Raw genomic sequence first — 26,690 nt, 5'->3', positions numbered from 1 at the left:
CCTTTCCCTATTTGATTTGTAAAGATCTGTGTATAAAATATAATGTTTAAATCATTTTGTGAATTAAGTTGGTTGATTACTAACGTGTAAATATCTTTTAGAGTATTTTTTTATATGAAATCTAAGTTGACATCTGTGAATTATAGATAAAGATATTCTAATGACAAATGATCGTAACATATTTCGTGTACAACCTAATCTTTCGCCCCCTTTGTTTTAGAATTTTGGGTGGAAGATGGTGAAGAAGTTATTTAGTTGTCTATATTCAATTACGAACAAGGCTTCAGCTTTTTCGAATATCAACGCCTAATTTTATGCATAACCGACAATCAAATGATTATTTCAAATGTACATGTAATAGGAAAATAAAATCCACACATATACGGGATCTTCAAAGGGGAATATGGACGAATATTCACCGTCTTTGTTTTAAATCCCCAAACTAGAAAGGGGAAGGGTGACAAATTGCTCTTAATCATATCGTCTTTTTAATCTAGAATAAAAAGTAAAAGTGTCTATATTTAAACATAAAATATAAGAGAAATATTAAAAGGAGTTGTGGCATTATTGCCAATGCGACAACCATCCAGAAAAAGGATAAGGAATCAAGCACATTTCAAAAACCCGTAACAATTCGATAGTACAGGTACAGGACTAGCTAATAACCATTAATGATAATAGCTATGGATAAGATAGTCTTCAAAATTTGAAATTTTTCAGTATAAATTAGGCATTATCGTGATGACCGCAACCTGAGTAAAAGTATTAACGACATATTCAGAGCTTAGCATTAATTGTTTTAAAATAGTACACTATATTCACTGAGTGATGAATCTTTTGTAGACGAAACGCGCGTCTGGCGCACATATAAAATTTCATGCTGGTGTATCTATGATAAATTTAATCACTATTATCAATATTATTTATTGTCATTGTTGTAAAAGCGATTATGTGAAGTTTGTATCTAGTTTATTTATAACCACTTGTTCGATGTCACTGCTGGCGGAGGTTTCCTCTTCGAGGTTTCCACCAACCCAGTAGTCAGCAGGTTTATGTTAACATGAATTTTCATTGATATGGTCATAATTATAAACAAAAACTGTTTACAAAACCTTTAATGTTTTGAAATATTAAGGATTCTCTAACCCAAAAAGAAATTTGGTAAAACTTTCCGGAATGATGCTCTTCAACTTTGTACCTTATTTGGCCTTTTATAATTATTTCAATTTGATTCGAGTTGCACTGATGACGGTTTTTTTAGACGAAACACGCGTCTTGCATACAAAATGTTATGCCTGGTATCTATGACGAGTTTGTTGTACAACTATTCATTCAAAGTAAGAGATACTGCATGCAAATACAATAGTTGCTGTGTATCAAAGACATGAAAGATATGTTAGTAAAAAAATGACTATTTAATTTTCTTATAGAGAATAGGACGATTTTTTTTAATTTATGTTTTTGCCAGAAGGTATACATCACAAAAAGTAGGAAAATTAGTGCAAACTATGCAGAAAATGATTGTTTACAAAAATGAAAATGAATGATAACAAACGGTCGTCCCGATGTCGTCCCCTAAAGTAACAGTATACTTATAGGCAGAGAAAATAATGGTCAGAAAATTAAAAAAATATATATATCTTTATGTATCTGGGGGAAAAAAGTTTGTCCTAAAAAAAATGCTCATCCCCCTTAAATAATCAAAGAATGATCAGTGTCTTATTTCACTAAAACCGAACAAAAGAAAGTAAGTGAAATATTTTTCAAAAAATCTATTTTTACTTAACGTCTGCTATTTTAATCGAAATGTTCGCTTAAGGCGGAGAATGTAAAGACCGTCTAATCAAAACCCATCAATCTAGAAACTAAAGTACGTTTTTATTGATTTCTTTGTACTGTAAATAACCTAAAAGGACATGCGCAGTTAAAACCATTTCATTCATGACGCATGTAAACATACATTGACCGAGATTAATTCGGGTAATGTCTACTACAGGAATTCGGGATGGTATATTGTTAAAGTAAACAAAAATAGTCGATTTAATGTTTAAACTTGGAAAGATATAAACTAAAAGATTGTTTTAACAAATGATTAAAAATTCAAAAACTAGGTCTACATTTCAACTATTAACTCATCGCAGACTAAAAACATATTAACAAACAACAAACACTAATAACAAAGATTTTATCCATTATAAAACAGAAAATACGCAAATTGATTTCCGTTTAATCACGTTATCACACTCTACCTACTTAAATATTCTTAAACAAAAGAAATAAACCACACTTTATTTATAGAAATTGGTCAATGTGGGTCAATGTCTTTCACATGGCTGTGTTGACAATTTCAAGGTCTTGACGTCAGAACTAATAATCTCTAACACTAGCCACGCCTCTTACAGATTTATGCTTTAATAAATGTTATATTTTCACAAAACTTGTAAATAAAAACGTAATTTCGTGATAAATATCTTCAAAAACAATTTGTGAAACAACCAATGGTTTTAAAAGTCGTTAAACTATATATAAATATCCTCGTCATTTTGCTTCGAGATTATTATATATGCAAATGAGATCGACTATTCAAGGAAGTAGTAGAGTCAAGGTTGATTGAGGTCAAAACGTGAATGGGGCAAGTGCACTTTGACGAAAGAAAAGGATATACGTTGTAGTATATTAGAAAGCAGTTCAGTACGATTCGAACATTGAAAGTGAAAAGGTGTGAGAAAATAAGACGGATTTTTATTTGCTATTATATTATTATAGACTGAAACTTTGTTGAAGAAAGAATATTATTTATTTGGATTTATTGATTACTAATTTAGTGGTGAGTCACATTATTATTTTTTATTTCTGCATTTATTTTATAGGTTTTTTTTATCAATATTTATTTATAATTGATAAGTAAAAAAGATAATTCAAAGTCAAATCTACATTTTGTAAACGAAAGTCTATTGAATTGCAAGAAAATATTTTCTGCATTAATTAGATATTTTTAATTGGTGTCAATTTTTAATGATTAAATCTTTTTCCTTTCTATTAATAATGATGTTAAAATAAAGAGATAGTGTATAGCTGGTACAACTTTTTATTAAGACCAAAATGACAGAGATGTGACTCTTTTTTTTTTTTTTTTAAATCTTTCACATAATGTATAGAATCTTTAAAATTACGATTCTATAAAAATACAAATTACTAAGGACAACTTTCATCTACTTTCAACTAATGTTCATTTGGAATAGAAACGAAAGTTACTTATTTGTTATTTTAATAGTTATTCATCTATTTATTTATTTATTTATTTATTAATTCATTTAAAGTAATATTGTAACGAAATGTCAACTTGTGATCTATGTACGTGTTAGTATATCATTGTATACAGTGTAGTATTTGCTGAACAAGAGTCGATGTACTTGAACATCAGTGTTATTTCATGAAATGGGTAAAAAAAAACAATATATTGTACACTACAAAAATGATTTGTATTGTTCATACATTTGAACGAGCGTAAGTCACGAGGATATTAGATAGACGGATATATTAGATAGATGGACTATGTCCGTTCAGAGAACTCACGAAGTGCAATCAAATCACTACTTTCATATTTCAAATCAGTACAGCGTTATTATTCTATAATATACGCAAATAGTCCTTGATATCTGATAAGAATGACAACGACCCCTTAAATGTGAAAATAGAAAATATTTGACTAATACGGCATTATCTGTAATCGAATTTAAAATACACACAAATGTATTAAGAATTCTTGAGATAACGTTTACACATTTATCAATAACCGTATTGGCGGGCAAACAAAAATATTATGATACTATCTAATTATATGCTTTATATAATTATAATAGTATCTATCAAATTTACTAATTGAAATGTTCGACTATTTGTTTTATTTTAATAAGTATATATTTGTTAAGGCGTACGTGACACAGACGCCGTGACCCGACTCAGTGTGTCAGTCGTTAACCGAAATAGCATCCATACAATAATTACTGATATAAATGCACTATTGAACGCCTGAAGGTAAAGAGAAGCAGTGAGACGGAAATTCTATTTCGATTTTTTCACATCGTATGATTAAATATAGCACAATTTAATCAAAGTTTCCTAAAATAGCGTAATCTGCAGCGCATTGATTGTTGAGGCGTACTTTGCAGACGTTCGTGTTGGAAAAGGGTCGACGGAACTTTTTGTCAAAAGAATTGGATGATTGACGCAAATATCTTATTGATTTGATAGCAGGGAATCAGCAACCGTATTCTTTGTCCTGAAATACTCCTGGCCTTGGAAGGAATGTTGATTCTCATTGGCTGATTGTTTCTCTATATAGACTGCACACTAACTGGCGCGTGCAATGATCAGAAGATAGACAAACGACAGATGTCGATTCCTGTATTGATTTTTCAAAGTACATTAAATTGATATTGAATTAAGTATAAATCATGCAAGGCAAATCGACCGCACGTTATTGCAATTAATTTCGTTTATATTTAACCAAAAAGAGGAATGAACTCGTAATAAGTATATCTGGAGCAGTAGGTCAAAGTCATAACTCAATGGTATCTAGGTCGATGGCGTTTATTGTTACAAATATACGCCACGTCAGCCTTGGGATAGATTATTCTTACATGATTAAATGTTATTTTAATTAAGTAGTTATAATACAATAGCTGTCGAGAAATTAGTCTGCACTGTAAAGTATGTACTGCATGTACTTAGTTACTTGCGTTAATGAATGTTGTAAAACCTTAAATCAGAATTAATATGATTTTCACTTTGACATTTTATTAATTTGACTTTTTTTATTTTATAGATAAACGTGCAAACATGGATGATGTCCATATCGACCGAGGTTCCATATGTGCCTGTCGTCCAGTGTCATATGACAATAGGCTACATGCTTTACTCAGCAGTCAAGAACGCACTTCATTTGGACGATTTAATCATATTAACAGTGCACCAATGATGATTCCAAGAAGGATGGACTCTAATAATTATATACTGCCAGATGTTGATCAGAAACAGTCAAACACGTTACAAAGTGTTCTGATGGGCGACATTCCACCGGCATATTCTCATCTTACTTCTAATCGATTATCGCCATACTCGACATCGCCGGTTCAGCGACATTCACCAAAACTTAAAGTTCCATCCCATTTCAATTCTTACTCCGTTCATCGAACAAGTCCGGTATCTCCGCATGACCATTCAAGGGGCGTTTCCCCATGTAGATCTCCATATTCATCTTCTCCCCGTTTGACGTCGTCGTCTCCGAGAATGACGTCACCACTTCAAGCCATGTCACCACCACATTCACTGTCATCGCCGAATATTCCATCAAGTAGTCCACATTTACTGTCATCCAGTTTAGAATTACCACGATATAGTGGATTTTCCGTATCGCCGATGCCACCGTCACCGTTTTCTGATAGTTCCTTCCAAGACGAACCAATGGATCTCTCAAGAAGGTCCAAGTCAAAAGACTCTGATCTGAACATTGACGATTCGTCAAAAATTAAGAATGGCGATGTTTCCATGCTTAGAAAACTTCTTTGTGTTGGCAAATCGTTAGGTGGAGTTGGAAGCTTTCATGATAGCGATACCGATGAATCTGACTCAGACTCTAGACATGCAATTCATGTTACAGGAAATACTCGAGTAACTCTAGCCAAGAAAAACTTACTCCCAGTGGGTTCACGGGTATCTGATTGGTTAGTGAAAATAGTACAATTTGTTAAATCTGTACCGGAATTCCATTCTGTATCTCACAACGATAAAATAACACTGATTCTCAATTCCTGGACTAAAATAATGTTATTATATATGGCTGAGGACAATTTTGAGTTTGTAGTGACACCCACGCATCATTCCAAACAAGATCTCGAGGAGTCGCAGGCGACCCCCTCGCCAGAGGAACCGACGATGAAATCTTCCGAAACTATTCAGACCTTTATTAGAAAGTTCCAAGCCATGAACCTTGACCAGAAAGAATATGCATTCCTTAGAATGGCTGTCCTGTTTAATAGTGGTAAGTTATCTTTTCTTTTTATTCTCGTATTATATAACATATTTATGTGAAGATGTAAAGAATTGGAAGGCATTCTCACTGAGCATTCACATGTTATATAATTATATTGTAATGATATTTCATCTTGGTACCGTATTAAGATACTTTTCATAATTCATTAATAGAATTTTTATACAAAGAGAAGATGTGTTGTTTCAACAAAATGAAAAACGCAAATGTGTCACGTGATGATTGTACAAATGTTATACGATACAGCATCAAGGTTCTATAATTAATTTGTTTTATTATGGAAACTCTACATCTTGGTATATTGTTCAGATCCATAATATTGATTTAATGTAAGGTTGAACTTTCCATCAACTATTTCCATGTTAATTGCGCCTTTTTGCATGTCTGGCCTTGAATGATCGATCTGATGGACAAGCTCAATAAAATGTGCATTGCCACTGACCTTAGAGAGTGTCATTTAGCGAACACAAGGTTGATGCTTGAACAAAGACGTCGGATTTAACAAAGAGTAAAATGCCTGGGGCAGGTGCTTGTCATCCGGGTCAGGCAGAGTTGGTCCGGTTATCGACCTCGTTTTTTAAGATTTCGTTTCTTGACAAAGTGCAAATTTGGGGCAATAAATTTTAATATATCCAAATGCATAGAAAAAAAACCATCGATTACGAAAATAAATTTTCTGCTTGAAAGAAGAAGAAAATAAAACATTCAAATTCTATTTTTAAACTTTATTGTTTTATGAAACTAAATAATGCCGATCAGCTAACATTCAAATACCATATTGAAAGATGTGACAAAATATCTATTAAAACATCATATCAATAAACGTGTGGGCTGTGACATAAAGAGATACATCAGTTCACATATATAGGGAATGTTCTATTTAAAACTTTCATTTACAAATCGGTACCTGTATTTGGGAACTATTTATACATATATGTTGCGATAAATAGATTTTATATTTCAATTTATGTGATGATAACTTACAGGATGTGGCTTAGTATTTCTACTTATAAGTACAACCCCAACGTGACTCAAATATAAATCATACTTCGTTACAGAACGCCCTTCAAAATGACATAAATCATACTTCGTCCTTGACGACCACCAAACTTTATAAGGCGATAACATTGAATTTGTAGGTCAAATTCTAAAAGTACGCCCTTGGACGCATTTTCTTTTTTTAAATCGGATTTTGATATATTGCCAGTACATAAACTATTTTTATCGTTACTTGAATATTTGAAATGAAATATCGACCGTATATGTTGGATTTAATATAATGCCATTTTTGTCTTTTAAATTCCACACTACATAGTCTGCACTGACAGCTTTTAATTTAAAATCCGTTTACGTATTTAAAAGACGTCATACACATATATTTATATATGTTAAATACCATCCTCAATTAAACGTTCAAGGGAAAATTTTAAATCTATTGATGTTATAATTTCTAAAATAAATTAATTACTTTTTTCATGGTCGACAATTTAATTTTTGATAATTGTAAAGAAACGTTTCGTAAGTAAAAAAGATAATGTACCACAGGAGCTGTTACCTATGGGTTATAAATGCACTCAGTATGACCTGTCCGCCCGATAAAAAAAATCTGAAGTTCATTCATGGTTCGTTCTTTTGGCATAGCGTCAATCATGTGTTGATATGATTTGACCTGAAGTGGACGTTGACCTTATAAACAATTTGTTTGTTATGATGGCTAACCTCGTCAATCCCTCTTAAACGAATGTTATAATTTTGATCGATATCATTTAATAATGTGTCTTGATTTTTGTTGAAAAAAATATTTAATCTTTCCTTTTTTATCATTTCAGGATATGCCGGCATAGAACGACCAAGTGATGTAGAGCAAATCAATTCTTTAATACAACGTCTGCTGCAGGAGCACGTGCGAGTCTCGAGACCTAACGATCTTATGCACTATTCTAAACTGCTTCTTTGTCTGCCTTCCCTGTATGGAATCAATAGCAAAATGATTGAGAACTTGTTCTGTAAACATATCAATGGAAATATGGATATTGATGTTCTACTCAAAGAAATGTTGCAAAATTTGTGAGACTTGCTTCATTTTACAGCATTATTTATTACCATTTGTGAAGGTGCTGTGCGCCATTTTTAAGTTGCCAATATATTGCCTCATTCCATTCATGTCAGAAATCCCTCCATTACATGGGAGTGACCAATCAAAAACAAATAAACAAAAAAAATGGAATTTTAGCAATTGTACCAAGCATTATCATTTTAAATTGTATGGAATTCTTTGTTTTCTTCATTCTATAGACGGCGGTCTTTTTTAATTCTGGAAGAAGATATTGATAGTCACTCCCCATCATTTCATTAAATATGCCATTTTATATTTATTGAATGCAAAAAACAATTCCGAGATATGTGGTGTGTTAAGGAGTGAGAGGGAATTTTGTGGCTGAATCTGTACTTTAGATAGAAAAAATGTAAAAATCCAAAGTATTAAGCAATAGTCTCATTTATTTAATTGAATTTAATTTAGTTTTTTTGGCTATTATTAATTTTTTTTTAGCTGTAGAATCTTTGAAACAACGAAACTCAGAACAGCATAGCTATTACTCTGTAAAGCCTTTTTTGAATAATCAGCGAATTGTTTTTGTGTAATTTTCAATACATTTAACTGAAAACGAATAAATGAGTGTGGAAACACATTGTATGATGTGTGTAGGAATGATGTGAGCTTTTGTAAAAATGTTGTGTAATATATATTTTGTCTATTTATTTATTTTGATGCAAAATAAAACTGAAAATGTCAAAATAATTATTGTTTGTTTTGATTTTATGCAACGGATCGAATGGTGACCACAAGAAAAAAAATGACATCACAATTTATAATATCTTTATACTTTAAAATATAAATTATGTATATCAAGCAATAAGCAATGCCATACAAAATACAAGTGAATACCATAATTTCTCGGTGTTAACAGAATATGGATACATAGACTTTCAAAAAATTTACATTAAACAGACAGTAATCAATAACATTACCACTGGACGTTAACCAAAAAACAAACAATCAATCAAAAACCTTACCACTGGACGTTAACCAAACAACAAACAATGATCAAATACTTACCACTAGACGTTAACCAAACTACAAACAATCAATCAAAAATCTTACCACTGGTTTTTAGAAATCAAACAATAAATGTACGTTTAACAATCAATCAATCAATCAATATCCTTTCCTCTAGACATTAAGTTACAATGTAGCAAAAAATCAACCAACCAATAACCTTAACACTGGACATTAAATTAGCAAAAATCAACAAATCAATAAACCTACCACTGGACGTTAAGTTAGCAAAAATCAACAAATCAATAAACCTACCACTGGACGTTAAGTTATCAAAAATCAACCAATCAATAACCTTATCACTAGACGTAAAGTTAGCAAAAATCAACCAATCAATAACCTTATCACTGGACGTTAAGTCATCAAAAATCAACCAATCAATAACCTTATCACTGGACGTTAAGTTAGCAAAAATCAACCAATCAATAACCTTATCACGGGACGTTAAGTTAGCAAAAATCAACCAATCAATAACCTTATCACGGGACGTTAAGTTAGCAAAAATCAACCAATCAATAACCTTATCACTGGACGTTAAGTTAGCAAAAATCAACCAATCAATAACCTTACCACTGGACGTTAAGTTAGCAAAAATCAACCAATCAATAACCTTATCACTGGACGTTAAGTCATCAAAAATCAACCAATCAATAACCTTACCACTGGACGTTAAGTTAGCAAAAATCAACCAATCAATAACCTTATCACTGGACGTTAAGTCATCAAAAATCAACCAATCAATAACCTTATCACTGGACGTTAAGTTAGCAAAAATCAACCAATCAATAACCTTATCACTGGACGTTAAGTCATCAAAAATCAACCAATCAATAACCTTATCACTGGACGTTAAGTTAGCAAAAATCAACCAATCAATAACCTTATCACTGAACGTTAAGTCATCAAAAATCAACCAATCAATAACCTTATCACTGAACGTTAAGTTAGCAAAAATCAAACTATCGATAACATTACCACTGACGGTAAACCAGGCAAACAATTAACAATCAATCAATCAAAAGATTAAGGCAAACAATTAACAATTATTAATCAATCAAAACTTTACCCATGGTAATAACATTTTACACTTATTAGCCTATTTTTAGAGAGTATCGTCCTATAAACAACAGAATAAAAAAACTTCTGTTATATAGACATGAATTCTATTTTTGGTTTTATAATCTACTTTTAAGTATAACATACAAAGATGTTTATTTCTGGTGCACTAGGGTTATCGGGTTGTTTACTTCACATTCTTCCTCATACGACAGTCAAGAGGAATATCCTATAAAGAGAAAACTGAATAATGATTTCATTTATATACAATTGGTAAACAACTATATACTTTTTTTACAAATCAGAAATCTCGGTTAATGTTGTTTGTTATTTGGATATTCTGGTGTGGATGATGGTAGACCTAGTGTATCTGTGTAGAGAAATAGTCTGTTGTATAGACTATGGAATATTTAGAGATTGGGATGTGGTATAGACCGTGGACTCTATTAATTGTTGAACGACTATATTTTTTTTAAATTGAGACGGGAAATGGGGAATGTGTCAGACAACAACTCGACCAGAGAGCAGACAACAGCCGAAGCCTACCAATTGGTCTTCAGTACTTAAATCACCAGCCAAGTAGTCATCACTTCTGCACTTCTGTGGTGACATGATTTATCATTGCTATGGTCATATTTATAAATTAACTGTTTACAAAACTTTTGAATTCTTGAAATACATAAGCTTTTCTACCTCAGGAATAGATTGCCTAAGCTGTAATTGGCAAAACTTTAAGGAATTTTGGTCCTCAATGCTCTTCAACTTCGTACTTAATTTGGCCGTTTTTACTTTTTTGGATTCGAGCGTCACTGGTGAGTCTTTTGTAGACGAAACGCGCGTCTGGCGTAAATACAAAATATATTTTGGTGATGTTGGGTTACTGTCTCATTGACGTATATCCTATACATCTCATTTTATGTAAATCTACCCTGTATAACATTTACATGTAACATAACTTCCTAATTACAAACACTAAAAATAAATTTGAGAATGGAAATGAGGAATGTGACAAAGAGACAACAACTACAACAGAGAGCAGAAAATAGCCGAAATCCACCGATTGGTCTTCTAACTGTTTATGCTGAAACTTAAGAGCTGCTAATAAAGTAACTGGCTGAGTTTGTTAGTCTTTTAGTTGAACATATTCGAATTTAACAGTCACATTGATTTTTATAAAACCAAAACAAGAACATTTAACATTTAAAATAGATATCAGTAGATTTAACATAGTTGTACATTTTTAGGTAGTGATTTTCCCCGTTATTATGATAAACATTTTTTTCTATTTATAATTTTATTGGATACTATTCGAGGTAAAAGGGTGAAGATTTAGTACTAAATTTCGAATATGCCTGCTGGTTCAACGTGTCAGTCATTTGTAAGTGTAGTGGGATTTTTTTCGTTTACTCGTGTAAAAGTTCGCTTTTTATATCTTTTCTTGTTTCTATATTGATTGTTAATTCATGTTGACGAAAACAATTTATATATTTACATATTATGGTATTGGTGCTTGATCTCTCTGGACGGACTTTTTTTCATTTTGTTGGTGTAGTTATTCTTGTTGCTTGTTGTGACAAATGACTAAGTATCGTTTAAATTAGCCATATTACTAATTTTCAGTTCTAACTAAAAGAAGAAAGATATAAAAGGAACAATTAAAAACAAGTATATGTGTATACTCTTACACCAGCACGAACACATCACATCATGACTAAATTTTCATGACATTGCAAATATGGTTCGGGTTCGGTACGGACATGTACTTTATGTTGTGGCGGGCTCACCAAATTTAACTACGCTAACAAGTGACCTTCTATCGTGCTTGTATATCCTTGTACATGTCAAGAAATTTAAATTGCTCACTATATATAAATAATTAAGATATCGTAGCTGTTGTACGACATATATATTTCCCGAAAGTTGATTAAACATGATATAGAAAGGGTTTTTAAATATCGCCAATTTCAAATAGGTGCATGGTTGATTGAAAAAAAAATATTGCTATTTCGATTTTTCAGATCTAACATTATGTCTCTTTGTTTCACGAAGTATATTATCCCGGATCTCTAAATTATATGTAATGATTATAAAGTTTTAGAATTAGTCATTTCGTACTGAATCAGCGGCGCTTATCTTCGAACAGTTTCTAAAATCATATCGTAGACATTTTAAACCAACCACTAGAAAATGTGTCTTGTGTACCCTCGACGCTTTAAACTTTCGTATGTTTTTGTCAAAATGGATTAGTCAAAGTCAAAAGAAAGCATGGTTAAAATAATTTTCAAATTCTTTGCGACATATCACAATTCCTAAAACCACGAAAAAAATGCTAATTTTTGGCTCATACATTTTTATAATTGTAGGGATGATACGGTTAATTAATACATTGGGACAAACTGCACTACTCAAATGTACCCGGTCAAGGTGGAAAATCGTGACCTTGGACAATATGGTAATTTCATATAATGAATTTATTTCAAACAAATTATCTTTAAATGTTCCTTGTAGGCGGTGAAAATGATATTACTCATTTCATAAATCGCCCACAAATATTTGTCAAAATGTTTTTGTCAACACATCCTATATGAAGCAGGATTTTGTATATCAAGGCCTCGAACTTTACGTAGAACAGGTAATCGAATCTAATGATAAACTGTACAAATATTCATTGAAGTCAATGGTTGTTGAAAGTATGACAAATTTAAAGATATTAAACATATCTATATAAAGGTAGGTTAATAAATAAATATAAACACGAAATACTGGAATCTCCCTTCATATATTAATTTACCTGAATATTTACCTAAAAGGCACAAATACACAGTGTATATGGCCTTACATTTGTATCTTAAAAACCTACCTTCCTTAAACAAATACAAAATTTAACCAAAAAATGTCAAAGAAATTTTGTCTGTGTCAAGTTATCTGATGATCGTATTGAGTTTTATTTTCGATTCCTGAATAAAAGATTAAGCAGAAAACTAAATATATACGTAAAACATGGAACCTTTTGTTGCCGTTGATATGTGATACCAGCATAGACGTGTGGTTTACACGAAAGCGACAACAACCAAACAACATAGAAAACTCAGGAAAAAAGTAAAGAATCAGGTTTATGTTTGTCCCAATTCCTGACCCTATTTTAGCTAAAATGGTATTACAGAACCAGTCAAATTTAAGGTAATAGTATAGTCCAAAAATTTGGTCGAATATATTGGTGTTGAACGTCAATGCGTGAATAAAATGATAAGAACTAGACAGATATAACAAGTAAAAACAATGAAAGTAAACGTTTAATAAAAAATAGATAAAAATTGAACTACATGGGGGGAGGGGGAGGGGGGAGTCATTTTGGATACTTCCACTCAGGGGCACCCAAATAAATTGTAATAGGGGGATATATGATAAAAAAAATAAAGGGTAGAGAATATCGGTGTGCTCAAGTATATAAAGAACAGGTTGTGACCCCCTTACAAAAACAAATATGAGGGATATCCATTAAATGAGGGACTGCCCCTGAGACAAGGGGTCATTTTACTGTTGAAGAAAAGGAAAAAGAAAAACTAAGATTTTGTAACTTAAAAAGGGGCATTTAATACATTTGGAACAACTTTTCTAAAAGAGGGGTCCACTTATAATAATAAGGAAGATATAAGTCTCGGAATATTACAAAGTTCTTGGACATGTTTTGAAAATATAATACCAGAAATATGTATAGTTCTTTGGGAAAAGTTTCTTCAAATGATATAAATATTTGCTCATTTGTACTAAAAAGTGATGTTTACAAACGTATGTTTTTTCACTTGAAATGTACCCATCATAAAAGGGATAGTCATTACATTGAGAGGTTATCACTCATTTTAGGGGTTGTTCTCAACCTGGAGAATAGAAATTAACAGGCAAACAGTTAAAAAAAGTCAAAGTAAATAAAATAGAAATGAAGAATCATCGTTCAAGACTGTCATAAACTTTATCAATCATCAATCTGCACTCGTTTGTCTTTCTAATTCGATTATCTTATTAACCCAACATTCTTTCCTTTGCTATCAATTCTTCCTTCCATTCACATAGTAAGGTCCTTAAGTACGTGTCTTGTCCTGGACGTAAACAATGGCGATTATTCCCCTGTCACGTGTTGTCTCGCTTAAATCCGTATCATATTTACCAAGCTTATATGACGTAAGAAAAATCGTTGATCTCTTACAGCTGTTATGTATTGTGGGGTTTGATTATGATGTTGGATAACTTTCTTACGTATTTGAACCTGATGTCTCGTTTCATTCAAAATCTAATTTAGAGGTACACATATACATTTTGAGCCAGTATTGGATTCCTTATTATGTAATCTCTGTCAGATCATCGTCAAAAAACATTACAGTTTCTATATATTTTAAAAGGCACAGTACACGTATTTATTAACATATAATTAGACGATATTGAAGAGTTAGATGACATTTTCTATACGTTAGTACTAGTTTAACTGCATATGGGATATAGCACAGGCATATTTTGGTCACGTGAAATTCACCCAAAACGAGCTTATATACGTGAAATTAACGTGAACATTTAAACATAATTTCACGTGAACTTAAACAAGAAGTAAATTGACGCGTTCATGTTATTATAAGCCTATTTCAACTGATTTTTATAGTTTGTTCTTATGTTGTACTGTTATATCACTGTCTCAGGTTAGGGGAAGGGTTGGGATCCCGCTAACATGTTTAACCCCGCCACATTATTTATGAATGTGCCTGTCTCAAGTCAGGAGCCTGTAATTCAGTGGTTGTCGTTTGTTTATGTGTGACATATTTGTTTTTCGTTCATTCTTTTATATAAAAAAGACCGTTAGTTTTCTCGTTTGGATTGTTTTACATTGTCATATATATATATATCGGGGTCTTTTATAGCTGACTATGCGGTATGGGCTTTGCTCATTGTTGAAGGCCGTGCGGTGACCTATAGTTGTTAATGTCTCTGTCATTTTGGTCTCTTGTGGACAGTTGTCTCATTGGCAATCATACCACATCTTCTTTTTTATATTAATGTATAAGCACGTTTGAGGTAAAAATTCACGTGAATTTCAAATGAGATTTCCCTGCATAAAAAAATATATGTAATTATTTGGTAGTTTTAACTTTGATCATAATTGTTTTTCAATGTTTTTAAATGCATAGTATGCGGTATGAGCTTTGCTCATTGTTGTAGGCCGTGCGGTGACCTATAGTTGTTAATTTTTGGGTCATAGTGGTCTCTTGTGGAGAGTTATCGTATTGGAAATCATGCCACATCTTCCTTTTTTTCTTTTATATAAAATGTTATTGGCAAAAAACATTATCACTTTTATCTTTTTTAATTTCATTAGCCACATCTTGGATTTAAATTCATTAAAAAAAGTTAATTCTATGAATTCTTATAATTAGTAAACTTAATTTTGCATTTGTCATTGCTTTATATAGATATAGGAAGATGTGGTGTGAGTGCCAATGAGACAATTCTCTATCCAAATAACAATTTATTAACTATATAAACCATTATAGGTCAATGTATGGCCTTCAACACGGAGCATTTGCTCACACCGTACAGCAAGCTATAAAGGGCCCCAAAATTACTAGTGTAAAATCATTCAAACGGGAAAACCTTTGCCTTTTATGGCTGACTATGCGATATTGGCTTTCTCATTGTTGAAGGCCTTACGGTGACTTATATTTTGTTAATTTTTCCGTCATTAGGTCTCTTGTAAAGGGAAGTTTTGTCACATTGGCAATCACACCACATCTTCTTTTTTATATGATTTGTTGATTTTGTCAGTTTCTAATTTTTACAGGAGGGGAGGGAGTGTACACGACACTTGGTTAGGAATGCATTATCAGCAGTTGAAAATTGAATTATAATGTAAGCTTTAAATATGTTCCCAGTTTACATAACAATAGCTGTTTGTTCATGATGTCCGGTCTAAGATCTATGCCCTAGTTGTACTTGTTGACGTAAATTGTGGTTTTTCTATGTCATTCTGGTTTGGCATCCTACAAGGGAAATTTTGGCAGATACTACCATCCTTATGTACTTATATCAAGAGTTCATTAAACCAAGCCACGATCGTCATTAAAAATAATACTTAGCAGTAGAGTTTCTAATTGTATGCCTTAGACGAAATAGTTTTTTTCATTTCAAATTCAGATTCGTTTTTGAAATATAAATGTGTCTGTAATACTTGTTTTAAAAGATGCCTGCTCGGTTTGACTCTGTCATTTTAGATCGTTATCTGTCCACCATAAAACTTAAAACATGCTTAGATTTTCTTTTTAGAAATGTATAGTCACATAATTTTGACCAAATCATTGCCACGCAAATTATTACTTCTTCTTCACTGTTAGCTTTATTTTTCAAAATTATTCTGATATTTAATTGCTGATTGTATAATCAGAACTTATGTAGTTATAGCTAACATGTTGTAACCCTCCTCATTTTGCAACAGCGTTGACCTTTAACTTTTTTAAAACACCGTCTTGCGACATGTATGTACGCCAAAACTCTTTATTTTTTCTGCCTAATAGCTTTTAATTCAGAAATAAGCACATTAACCATATATTTTTTCTATAAGTTTGATATTACATTTTTTACTTTCATGAAAATGTTGCTATTTTGAATTTCGGAACAAACAACCACAGCTAGAATGACATGTTTCATTCTTGTCGCCATTGTCCTCCATCCATCTTTATTCATAAATGTAAAAAAAAAGGATATAACAAGCGGTTAAATGCAAGTGTATCTCTAAAATATTTATGATAAACAGACAAAAGAACATTTCATAATCCGAAAGTCCTACCTATATACGAGGACATAATGATTGTTCTATATATTAACATCTCTATAAAAAGTGGGTGAGAAAAGACCATTTCAGAACATTTCCATTTAAAAAAAATGAAGATAAATTTGATGTTAACCTTGGTTTGTACGCGTTGGAAAAAAAAAAGTCATTAAATGTGTTCTATTGTTTTTATCCTTTTTAGACCTCAAATGTACATATGGTATGGTTAACTACTTATTTCACAAAAAGACATAATTAAATAAATTTCAGAACTAATGTCTAGTAATCGCGATGAAGTTTCTCCTCCTGGTTTGAAACTCTATTTTTTTTTTTTTTTTTTTCTGTATGTTTCATAATTATAATTGTTAGTGTGTTTTTGACGTAGTGTTTATATATTTTGCATTTTGTGTTTTTTCCTCTCTTTTTTTTCGAAAACTGTATCTCTATACCGATGTTGTGCATTGCAGTGCTGTTTGAGAATAAAGGTATAGAGAATATATTAATAATGGTACGTTAATCATTGCATTTGCATCATAACAGTTATTTTGAAATTAATGAGTTTTTGTATTTTTTAAATAAATGGATAAATGATTTCACTTGTACATTTCCATTATACAAGTATAACAGTAGACTGTGCTGTACAGAGAGGTGTGGTCGTTGTAGGTTTTATATCTACGTGAATGTATGCTTTGCAACAGTCGATACTTATTTTCAAACTTCATCATGAAGCAGCGAAATTGTTGCATTAAGATTCATACTCTTCTGACAGACATCTCGTTATAAAGATCTAATATTCGACCCCGTCTAACATTAATGTCCAAAACAGACAATACAAAATCATGTTTATATAACCACATGTCTATATAGAAAACTAAGAAATGCCCGGTGGTCAAGAAAAAACATGACCTTGGCTCCCACATTATACAAGATTTATATGCACTTCGTGTGACCTTTTGATATTTCCTTGACCAGGTCATTGTAATATAATGGCCGAAGTTTTCTACGGACGCACAGACCAATTAAATAGCTGACCATAATTACCCTATTGACCCTTTTCAACCGGTCAAGATCAGGCCACTAAGTCTAATTTTACAAATGTATATAAATATATATTGATAATTATATTTAAACGTCAATATTGGATGTTAATTGTGAAGAATTGATTCGATTTCATAATCTCGGACATTATCATTCAATTATAGCAAATCATAAAGAGTAGATTTATTTCAATATTTTTATAACATGAAAAAGTATAAACACGAACATATCTGAATATACAAAAACCAGGGGCGGATTTAAGGGGGGGCAAGGGGGCGGGCCTTTTTTGGGAAAAAAATTGGTTGCTTATATAGAGAATCATTGAAGCGTGACTAGAGAGGGGCCCCTCTTAGGCTGTCAGTGGGCCCCACTTATGAAAATTTCTAGATCCGCCAGTGAAAACTCAAGGACATTTGCTGCATTTCAACTCATTCCCCTGTAACAAATGTACATCTTCCTGTTACAGATTATGTACATGCAAAAAAACTTACTTTCTAACATTTCTTCCGGAAATAAAAAAAAAAACACATATAAATACGTGGGCGGATTTACTGCTTTAGGGACAGTCATTTGGTGGCTGAATCTCTCCTTTGCAATATATGGGTATCTGAGACACCCAAATCGCACAGGGCCGGAACTGGTAATAATACCTTCAGAGCCAAGCAGAAAAAGAACCGGGAACCAGTATCAGTCTAAGACGTACTGCTATAAAATTTTAAATTATACTATCTTCCACTAGTATCAAATGCACTAAAAAGAATCTTTAAATATGTAATACAGTCTTTGGTTTATATTTATTTTGGGAGGGTTGTTATAATAAGTTTGATTTATTGTTGCTTGTTCAACGTGCAGTGACACATATTTCATGTATTATTCAGGGAGAATGTTGTTGAAACATAATTTGATTTGTCCAAAGCAGTAGACAAAATTTGTTTCTCATTATTGGTTTGAATCACAAGTTTTGATATGTAATAATTGTTAACTTGAGTGATATTTTCGTAGCTGCACGAAAAAAAAGTTGTATATTACTTTCACATTCAATATATATAGGAAGATGTGGTGTGAGTGCCAATGAGACAACTCCATCCAAATAACAATTTAAAAAAGTAAACCATTATAGGTCAATGCACGGCCTTCAACACGGAGACTTGGCTCACACCGAACAACAAGCTATAAAGCAACCCTGTATACTCTCCAACGTCGATTTATTGTACAGAATTTGGTAAGTTTTTTATTCAAACTATTGTGATCTACCTCCTGTAAAAAGGATTTTTCAGATACCAAATCATAATCAGTTACTGTTAACTGTGCTATATTAATATATTTGACTGAGTGTTCATGAACCAAAACTATACATTATCTCTGTGTGTCCAGATTTTGACTTCCAGGACTCTCTTATCATCAAGGACAATTCCGCATATAGGTACTAAAATAGATAAGACGGACTTTCACAATACCGGATTCACGTGAACACTTTTCAATAACAGAAAAGGTCAATCTTATCAACTCTAAATGTCTAAGTACCAAATTTGTTTCCAATTTTAGAATTAATTGCAAATAAAGGGAGGCGATTCTTATTAAGGAATAAGTGAGCATGGACTGTCAAATGTTCGATTTTAATTTCGTATATTCACTCCTCTGTTAGAAATATTTCCGGTTTTTATCAATGAGGGTGTAATTTGGGATAATGCCGTTCTGACAGTTATATCAAACTTCAGTTTTAATTAGATTGTGGCGTAGAAAGCCAAGATGGCCCTCGATTTTCGGGATGAAATTAAGCACTCTTTCTCAAACTTATACCTTCAGTATTGACGTATTGAAAGAAAAATATTTCATTTTCGTAAATAAATGTTGTTCTTTTCTATTTCAATATACGCTTTCCGTGTATTATCAGACATTCCAGCTAAAAATGAGTTCCATGGCGTACAGGAATATATGATTTTTAGAAACTTCCACTGTGGTAAACTCAGCAATGTCTGCATTTTTGATATTGTCATTTTTATCAAAGTTAGGTTGATTTTGAAGCATTTGTTTATTAAGATTTTTACTTATTCTTTTTGTTTGGAATTGTAAATTTGTAATTAACAACTAAGTTATCAATAAGAATTGGAGGAGGTGGGGTAGTTCTAGCTTAAAATCTTAGAATGTAATCACATTTTGGTGCCAGCCCTTGTAAGAATTAGGAGCCTTAGAAGAATTTCTAAACATGACTGGAAAATAAAACACCGGCAAAACATAAAATCTAATGATGCACTCATTCTGAATTAGAAATAGGTCTTTCATTCGTGCGTTTCTGGTAAATCGAGAAAAATTCAGTTAAAAAGATAGCCTGTGACGGAGCTAATTTCTAGAACATTTAAAATTATATCTTGTTACATGTATATACCAGAATAGGACAAGGATTCGTGCATCATTATACATTTTGAACTTAAATTGACGTAAAGTAAAGTAATCTTCATTAAGAGACGCAATAATATGAGCGGGTTTGTAGTTGTCATGTTATCACCACTGCATGATTCGTTGGCAGATTGGCACTTCAGAATTTGAAATTTATCAGATTTTTTCATTTTAAAATGTTATATGGAACGAATTCAGTATTAAAATTTAAGCATGATTATATCACATCAGCAAGGTTATTAGAACTATTAAAAATTAGGTCAGATAATAAGCCAACCAATTATAGAACGTTAAAACAATCAGTGAATATTGATGTATGTCGAGCAATCAATAAAACAAAAGACAAATAGACCAAATCGATCTGTATATTTACATAAACCGAACACGTTTTATTTGACGGTATGCCAAATATGCCATTAAATTCTATGGCAAAGAGATTCCGATATCAAAGTCTATTGTTCCGGGTAACATTGGGGTATATTTAAACAACGTTGTTCAATGATAAAATATTCGGTCAAGGTTTAAGGATTGTGTTGAATTCTTGCCCCATATTTATCAAAATATAACAGGATTATACTGGTTACAAGGTTATTTAATGGTCATTTAAACAGCTGACCACCTACTTATTTGCGTCAATAGATTAGAGTACATTAAATACATGTGGCATGACTTTTTGTTTGTAAACAAACCCTTCACAGTACTATTCAATGTCCATTTTGTCACAAGTACTTAGACAGGGAGTGTTGGATTATTTATTTGAGCTAAGTGTTTATTTGGCAGGTGAAAGTTCACAGACATGGTATTGCGAACTTTGCGTTGAGTGCATTCATATTTGGGTACGAGGAGGAAAAGAGGAGGGGGTCAACTCAGAAATATCAATTACTACGAGGAGTTAGTACGAGAGATGTATAATGTTAAAATCTTAAACCATGTGTTGCATAGATATATCATTTCAACTTTCCCCCGCCATTCTAAAGCCGCAAATAATCAATTACTACATACATTGTATATACATGTTCGAATCTCGTACTTACAATTATATTGACACATTATATATATATTTTACTCATTCTATCTGGTAGAACTTTCAAAAGGTGTATGCTTCAGTTATACCTAATTGCGTTATAATAAAGATGCGGGGTATACGTCAATGAGAAAACAATCATAAAAAATACAGCAAATCATGGAAGTCGTACTTATTCTAAAATAACTTCAGATTTTGAAAAAACCTTTAAACAACTTATTACGTTGTCGTGTAAAAACTGTTTCTAATGCCTCGTTCACACGTACCTTTAATTAGAATTGAATTCGAATAGAATGCGAATCGAATTCGCTAATCGCGTTCACACACTCGTCTTTTTTAATTCGAATGGTCTAATTCGAATTAACTAATTCGCATTAGAAATACGTTTTTGTTAATCCGAATTAAAAGTTAACGTCGTTAGGATAGTAAAGTGAATTTGATGCGTATTCCAATTCGAATTAGAATTGACGTTAGGACGTTAAACGTTTCGAATGCGAACTAAACTCATTCGAATGAGTTAATGCGAGTCGAATTCGAATTACGTGTGAACTCAGCAAATGTTATTTTCAACTTTTTGTTGTGTTTTCTTACTTTGTTAGAATTATGTTATGATTTGCACAAAGCCATATTAGGAAGAGGGCTAATGGCGATACAAAAACCTAGTAGGACGAGGGTTAGTGACGAGGCAAAGCCCTATAAGGACTAGGATTAAAGGCGAGACATAGCCATAGAAAAGCGAAATTTAAATTACACTAAAATGGAACGTGCATCAAATCTGCTAATTTGGTGTCTATTGAAGAAGAATATTTTATTCCAATTAAGGGCCATAAAAGAATACGTAATGTTCTTCTTATTACGTCACATTGAAAGGGAGGTAAATAAGAATACTTATACTGAGACACTGTCATATCTACAACGGATACCGTTTAAACTAAAATTTATTTGGGTACTGCAATTCAACCCTAAACTGAGAGCCCGTATGCAAAATATTAGAGAGCACATGGTATACGTACGTGCATTACAAGTATGTGTTGTGGCCTAGCGTTGGTACTTTCGTTTTATGTTGAACAGTTCGACTATCGAATTTTCCTGATGAAGCAAAATATAGTTAAAAGTGCTTTTTGTTGTCAGTTGCTGTCACATTGGAGTATACCCAGGATTAAAATTCATAATTGTAGACAAACAAAATTGTTATCTGCGCATTTCATTTTTATATCCTTTAATAATATATAAGAAGTTGTGGTTTAATGTACGTTAACCACATGTTGCAATTGAAAAGTATATAGTTTAACATGCATTACGAATATTAACCCACACATAGTTTTTATCCGTATTCCGTTCGCACCCGTATCCCGTTCCGACAAGTGACCCGGATGAATCAGATCCAATAACCGACGATGTTACCCTAACCTTGATATCATGTGACCGGGTTGACGCAAGTGTCAATATTGACTTTATCAAACCTATTTACCTACTATATTATTGAACACGGTCTTGTTGTGTGATGATGGGTGCAGGATATGTAACTAGACGCTTTGTTTATAAACAAAACTTTCTAATCTATACTTTCGTAGGTAATACATTCATATCATATATATTTATATCCGTTCGTACTTTAAACCGCTTAGTACATGTAGTATAGTATACCCTGATTATAAATTGCACCTGTGACCTGGTATTACGAAATTTAATCGGCTTTGCATTTGTAACTTACTTTCTGTTGTCGAAACGGAAGATGGAATTGCTGTGCTTCTCATTGGTATCTCACAGTACTCCTTATTAGTATTTGTCTGCACATATTGGTATTTTGCTATACAACATACGGATATCTTGTGTTACTTATAAATCATTGGTATTTTGCTATAATACTAATCAGTTACTGTACCTAGCTATACTTCTTATGGCTAATTTTCAGAACTACTTATTGGTATTTTGTTACACTACTTATCAATGTCTTGCTTTACTTATTATTGATATCTGGTTGTACTACTTGTTGGTACCTTGTTGTACTTCTTACTGATATCTTGTTGTACTACTTATCAATGTCCTGCTTTTCTTATTGTTGGTTTCTGGTTGTTCTACTTATTGGTATCTTGCTATACCAGTTTTTTTCCTTTTTATCTTGTTGTACTACTTACTGGTATCGTGTTGTACTTCGTAATGGTATATGTATAAGTGGAAAGAAAACATTTTTACTAAAACAAACGTTAAGGTTGACATCAATGATTATTATTTCACAATAATTTAAGATTGGATGTCTTGCGTTTTCTAATTGGCTGACAGTGTTTTGTCTATCACCTCATGACATAATTCTATAATGTGAGGTCATGTGACAATGACGTCATCAACGGTTTTTTCATGATTTACTCCGGCTTAAAATAAAACTTAGAATTAAATCATAAGGATTGACCTAATAATATTTATGTCTATTCGAAATAACATAAAAAATGTGCACCACATTTTTGATGTTATTTCTTCATAGACAGAAAAAAATATTACAGTCCGATTCCTTAAATATACTTACTAATTTTTATGAGAAAAAATATAAATAAGAAGTTGTGGTATGCAAATGAGACAACTCTCCATCAAGGACACAATGTATAAAAAGTTAAAAAGGTCAAAGTACGGCCAGACGGCTTTTCATTTACATCTGTTAATTGACTCCTTCTAATGGATTATCTATAATTTCTTATTTTTCTCGATAAATTAAAATAAAGTAATATTGTCATTATTGGCAGTGATGTAGATAGCATCATACTATGATAGATCTGCCAGTTCTTTGAATATTACTCAATTTATTAAAGATATAGTGGGGTTTTTTGGAAGATTGTCTAGAAACAGGAATTTTATAAAAAGTGACATTTTGCTTCCATGGTCACATCGTTTAGAAAGCATACAACTTTAAAAGTTGTCTTGGAAATCTGCTCAAAAGATTATTGCAACAGGTCAGTATCATAGGCGGATCCAGGGGTGCTGGGAGACCCCCCCTTTTTTTGTGGGGAAATTTTGGTTTATTATATATTGAATCACTAAAACATGACTGAAGTGCCTCCTTAACCCCCTCTTCAGTCAGCCCCCTTTTTTATCAAAAGTTTACGATCCGCCACTGAGTATATTTACACGAAGGAGAGATGTTGTGCGTTTACCATCAGGACTAAACATAAAAAGATCATAAAATAATGTGATTTTAAATAACTGTATTCAATTATATGTGCAAGAATAGTAAATCAATTGTAATTATTTGATATAAAATCTTTATTACAAAAAATAAAAGCTTAATTAATGGTTGAAATGCAATCATAACATATACAAAAAAAAACAATACATGAAAAAAGTTCTATACAACTCAACTTATAATAATATTTATACATTGAGAATGAAAATGGGAAATATGTCAAAGAGACAACAACCCAACCAAAGAACAGTCAACATCCGAATGCCTCCTATGGGTCTCTAACGCAGCGAGAAAATCTCACATACGGAGGTGGTCCTCAGCTGGCTCCTTAGTACAATAAAATTACCAATATATTTAAGTATATAGATAAAATAATTGACACTGTGGACTTCATTTTCGCAACTCCAAAATAGCTTTATTGGGACCAAAAAGAGTTTTAAGTTTCAGAGTATGAATCGAGCTTGTTACTCTTAGAAAAATGGGTTTTACTTTCATTTACAACGGATTTATTTTATAAGTAACTGCTGTTTTTGGCAATGAAGGAAAAAGTTTTCTTCATCATCTAAAATTTTGAAAACATTACATATCAATCATAATAAACAAAATTTTAAATATCTTATGTAGCGTTCATTTACAAATGATTTAAAAGTATTGTATATGTACGACATATTTTATCGTATGTGACTGTTGGATTCGAAAAAAAATTAATAAAAAAAATATTATTCCATATCATAAATCTGGACGAATATTGGATTAAGAAAAAAAATTATAAAACAGTTAAACATTTATTTCAAAATTTACGCAAGTCCATATTTAAAATTTGCACAATTTAAGGGAGATATATGAAACCTTAAAACTTTGAATTTCACGAACTAGTATGTTATTCGACTGATCCGCACTGGTGTAATAACATGTACAAATATAGTACACCACACGACATCACATTGTCCTATCTCAATTAGTCAAAAGATATTTCCTACTTAAAAAGAATGCACTTCTCTGTAAAACTAAGTGAAATGTTGCAGGTGGGTGACGCTTGTTTCCCTTCGGCTATGTATACCACATACGTATTTTCTCCTATCGTGTCACCTTGTACAACAGTTTGAGGAATGTTTTATGACATATTTTCAACGGATCAAAACCGAGAAAAAATTAGGCAACACAATTAACCAACATATTTCAGTCAGCAGCGAATGTCATTATGCTTCTTTGACAAGTTACAAAAGAACTAAAATAACAAAATCGAATGTATAGTAACACCACACCCATAAAACACCATACAAAGTGTCTTCAACTGCAAAAAGAACTTTTCTTAATTAACTGACAAAACACTATAAATTCAAACGGTATAACACACTGTAAAGCTTAATGAGAACCATAATTTACTGAAAACGGACAGGAATAAACTTCTGGTGATTAGTTGACCTAGCTTTCATTATATCAAATTATATCTGAAAATAATATAACATTGACAATTTAACTTAAAAGTTTGTTTTGAAAAGCTTAGATTGAATGGTTCATGAGTAAATGCAACAACGTGAATGGAAACGCCATTTTACAATCTTTCAAGAACCATAACTCCTGAACGGTAAAAGTCAAAATCGTCATTATTATACTTGACCTCTATTTTGCCATCAGTAACAACACATAAAATTTTGAAAAGTTTTGGTTGAATGGTTCATGAGAAAATGCACGGACACGACTGGAAACACCATTTTTCAATCTTTCAAGAACCATAACTCCTGAACGGTAAAAGTCAAAATCGTCATTATTGAACTTGACCTCTATTTTGTCATCAGTAACACCATATTAAAATTTGGGAAGCTTTGGTAGAACAGTTCATGCATAAATGCACGGACACGACTGGAAACTCCATTTTTCAATCTTTCAAGAACCATAACTCCTGAACGGTAAAAGTCAAAATAGTCATTATTGAACTTGACCTCCATTTTGTCATCAGTAACAACATATTAAAATTTGGGAAGCTTTGGTAGAACAGTTCATGCGTAAATGCACGGACAT

General features: G+C 32.1%; 1 protein-coding gene across 2 annotated transcripts; it reads left to right on the top strand.

The window, feature by feature from the left end:
• Nucleotides 1–1,978: 1,978 nt before the first annotated feature.
• LOC139501210 (protein dissatisfaction-like) lies at nucleotides 1,979–8,852 on the top strand. 2 transcript variants are annotated; one of them, XM_071290203.1, is made up of 3 exons: nucleotides 1,979–2,827; nucleotides 4,829–6,043; nucleotides 7,882–8,852. In XM_071290203.1, the coding sequence occupies exons 2-3, from the start codon at nucleotides 4,843–4,845 to the stop codon at nucleotides 8,121–8,123; spliced, it is 1,443 nt and encodes a 480-aa protein (XP_071146304.1). In that variant the 5' UTR covers nucleotides 1,979–2,827; nucleotides 4,829–4,842; the 3' UTR covers nucleotides 8,124–8,852. The 2 variants fall into 2 exon arrangements, with proteins under 2 accessions (XP_071146304.1, XP_071146303.1); XM_071290202.1 differs by lacking the exon at nucleotides 1,979–2,827 and adding an exon at nucleotides 3,551–4,423.
• Nucleotides 8,853–26,690: the final 17,838 nt, after the last annotated feature.

This window comes from Mytilus edulis, chromosome 13, assembly GCF_963676685.1.
Source record: "Mytilus edulis chromosome 13, xbMytEdul2.2, whole genome shotgun sequence".
In the NCBI taxonomy this organism is placed as follows: domain Eukaryota; kingdom Metazoa; phylum Mollusca; class Bivalvia; order Mytilida; family Mytilidae; genus Mytilus; species Mytilus edulis.
This window is presented reverse-complemented; position numbering and strand designations above follow the sequence as displayed.

Bases quoted from the DNA above. Each gene is read 5' to 3' on its own strand.
- LOC139501210 (XM_071290202.1), top strand. From the start codon at position 4,396: ATGTCGATTCCTGTATTGATTTTTCAAA. The intron at 4,424-4,828 runs GTACATTAAATT...TTTATTTTATAG, and splicing joins TCCTGTATTGATTTTTCAAA to ATAAACGTGCAAACATGGAT. The intron at 6,044-7,881 runs GTAAGTTATCTT...TTATCATTTCAG, and splicing joins GGCTGTCCTGTTTAATAGTG to GATATGCCGGCATAGAACGA.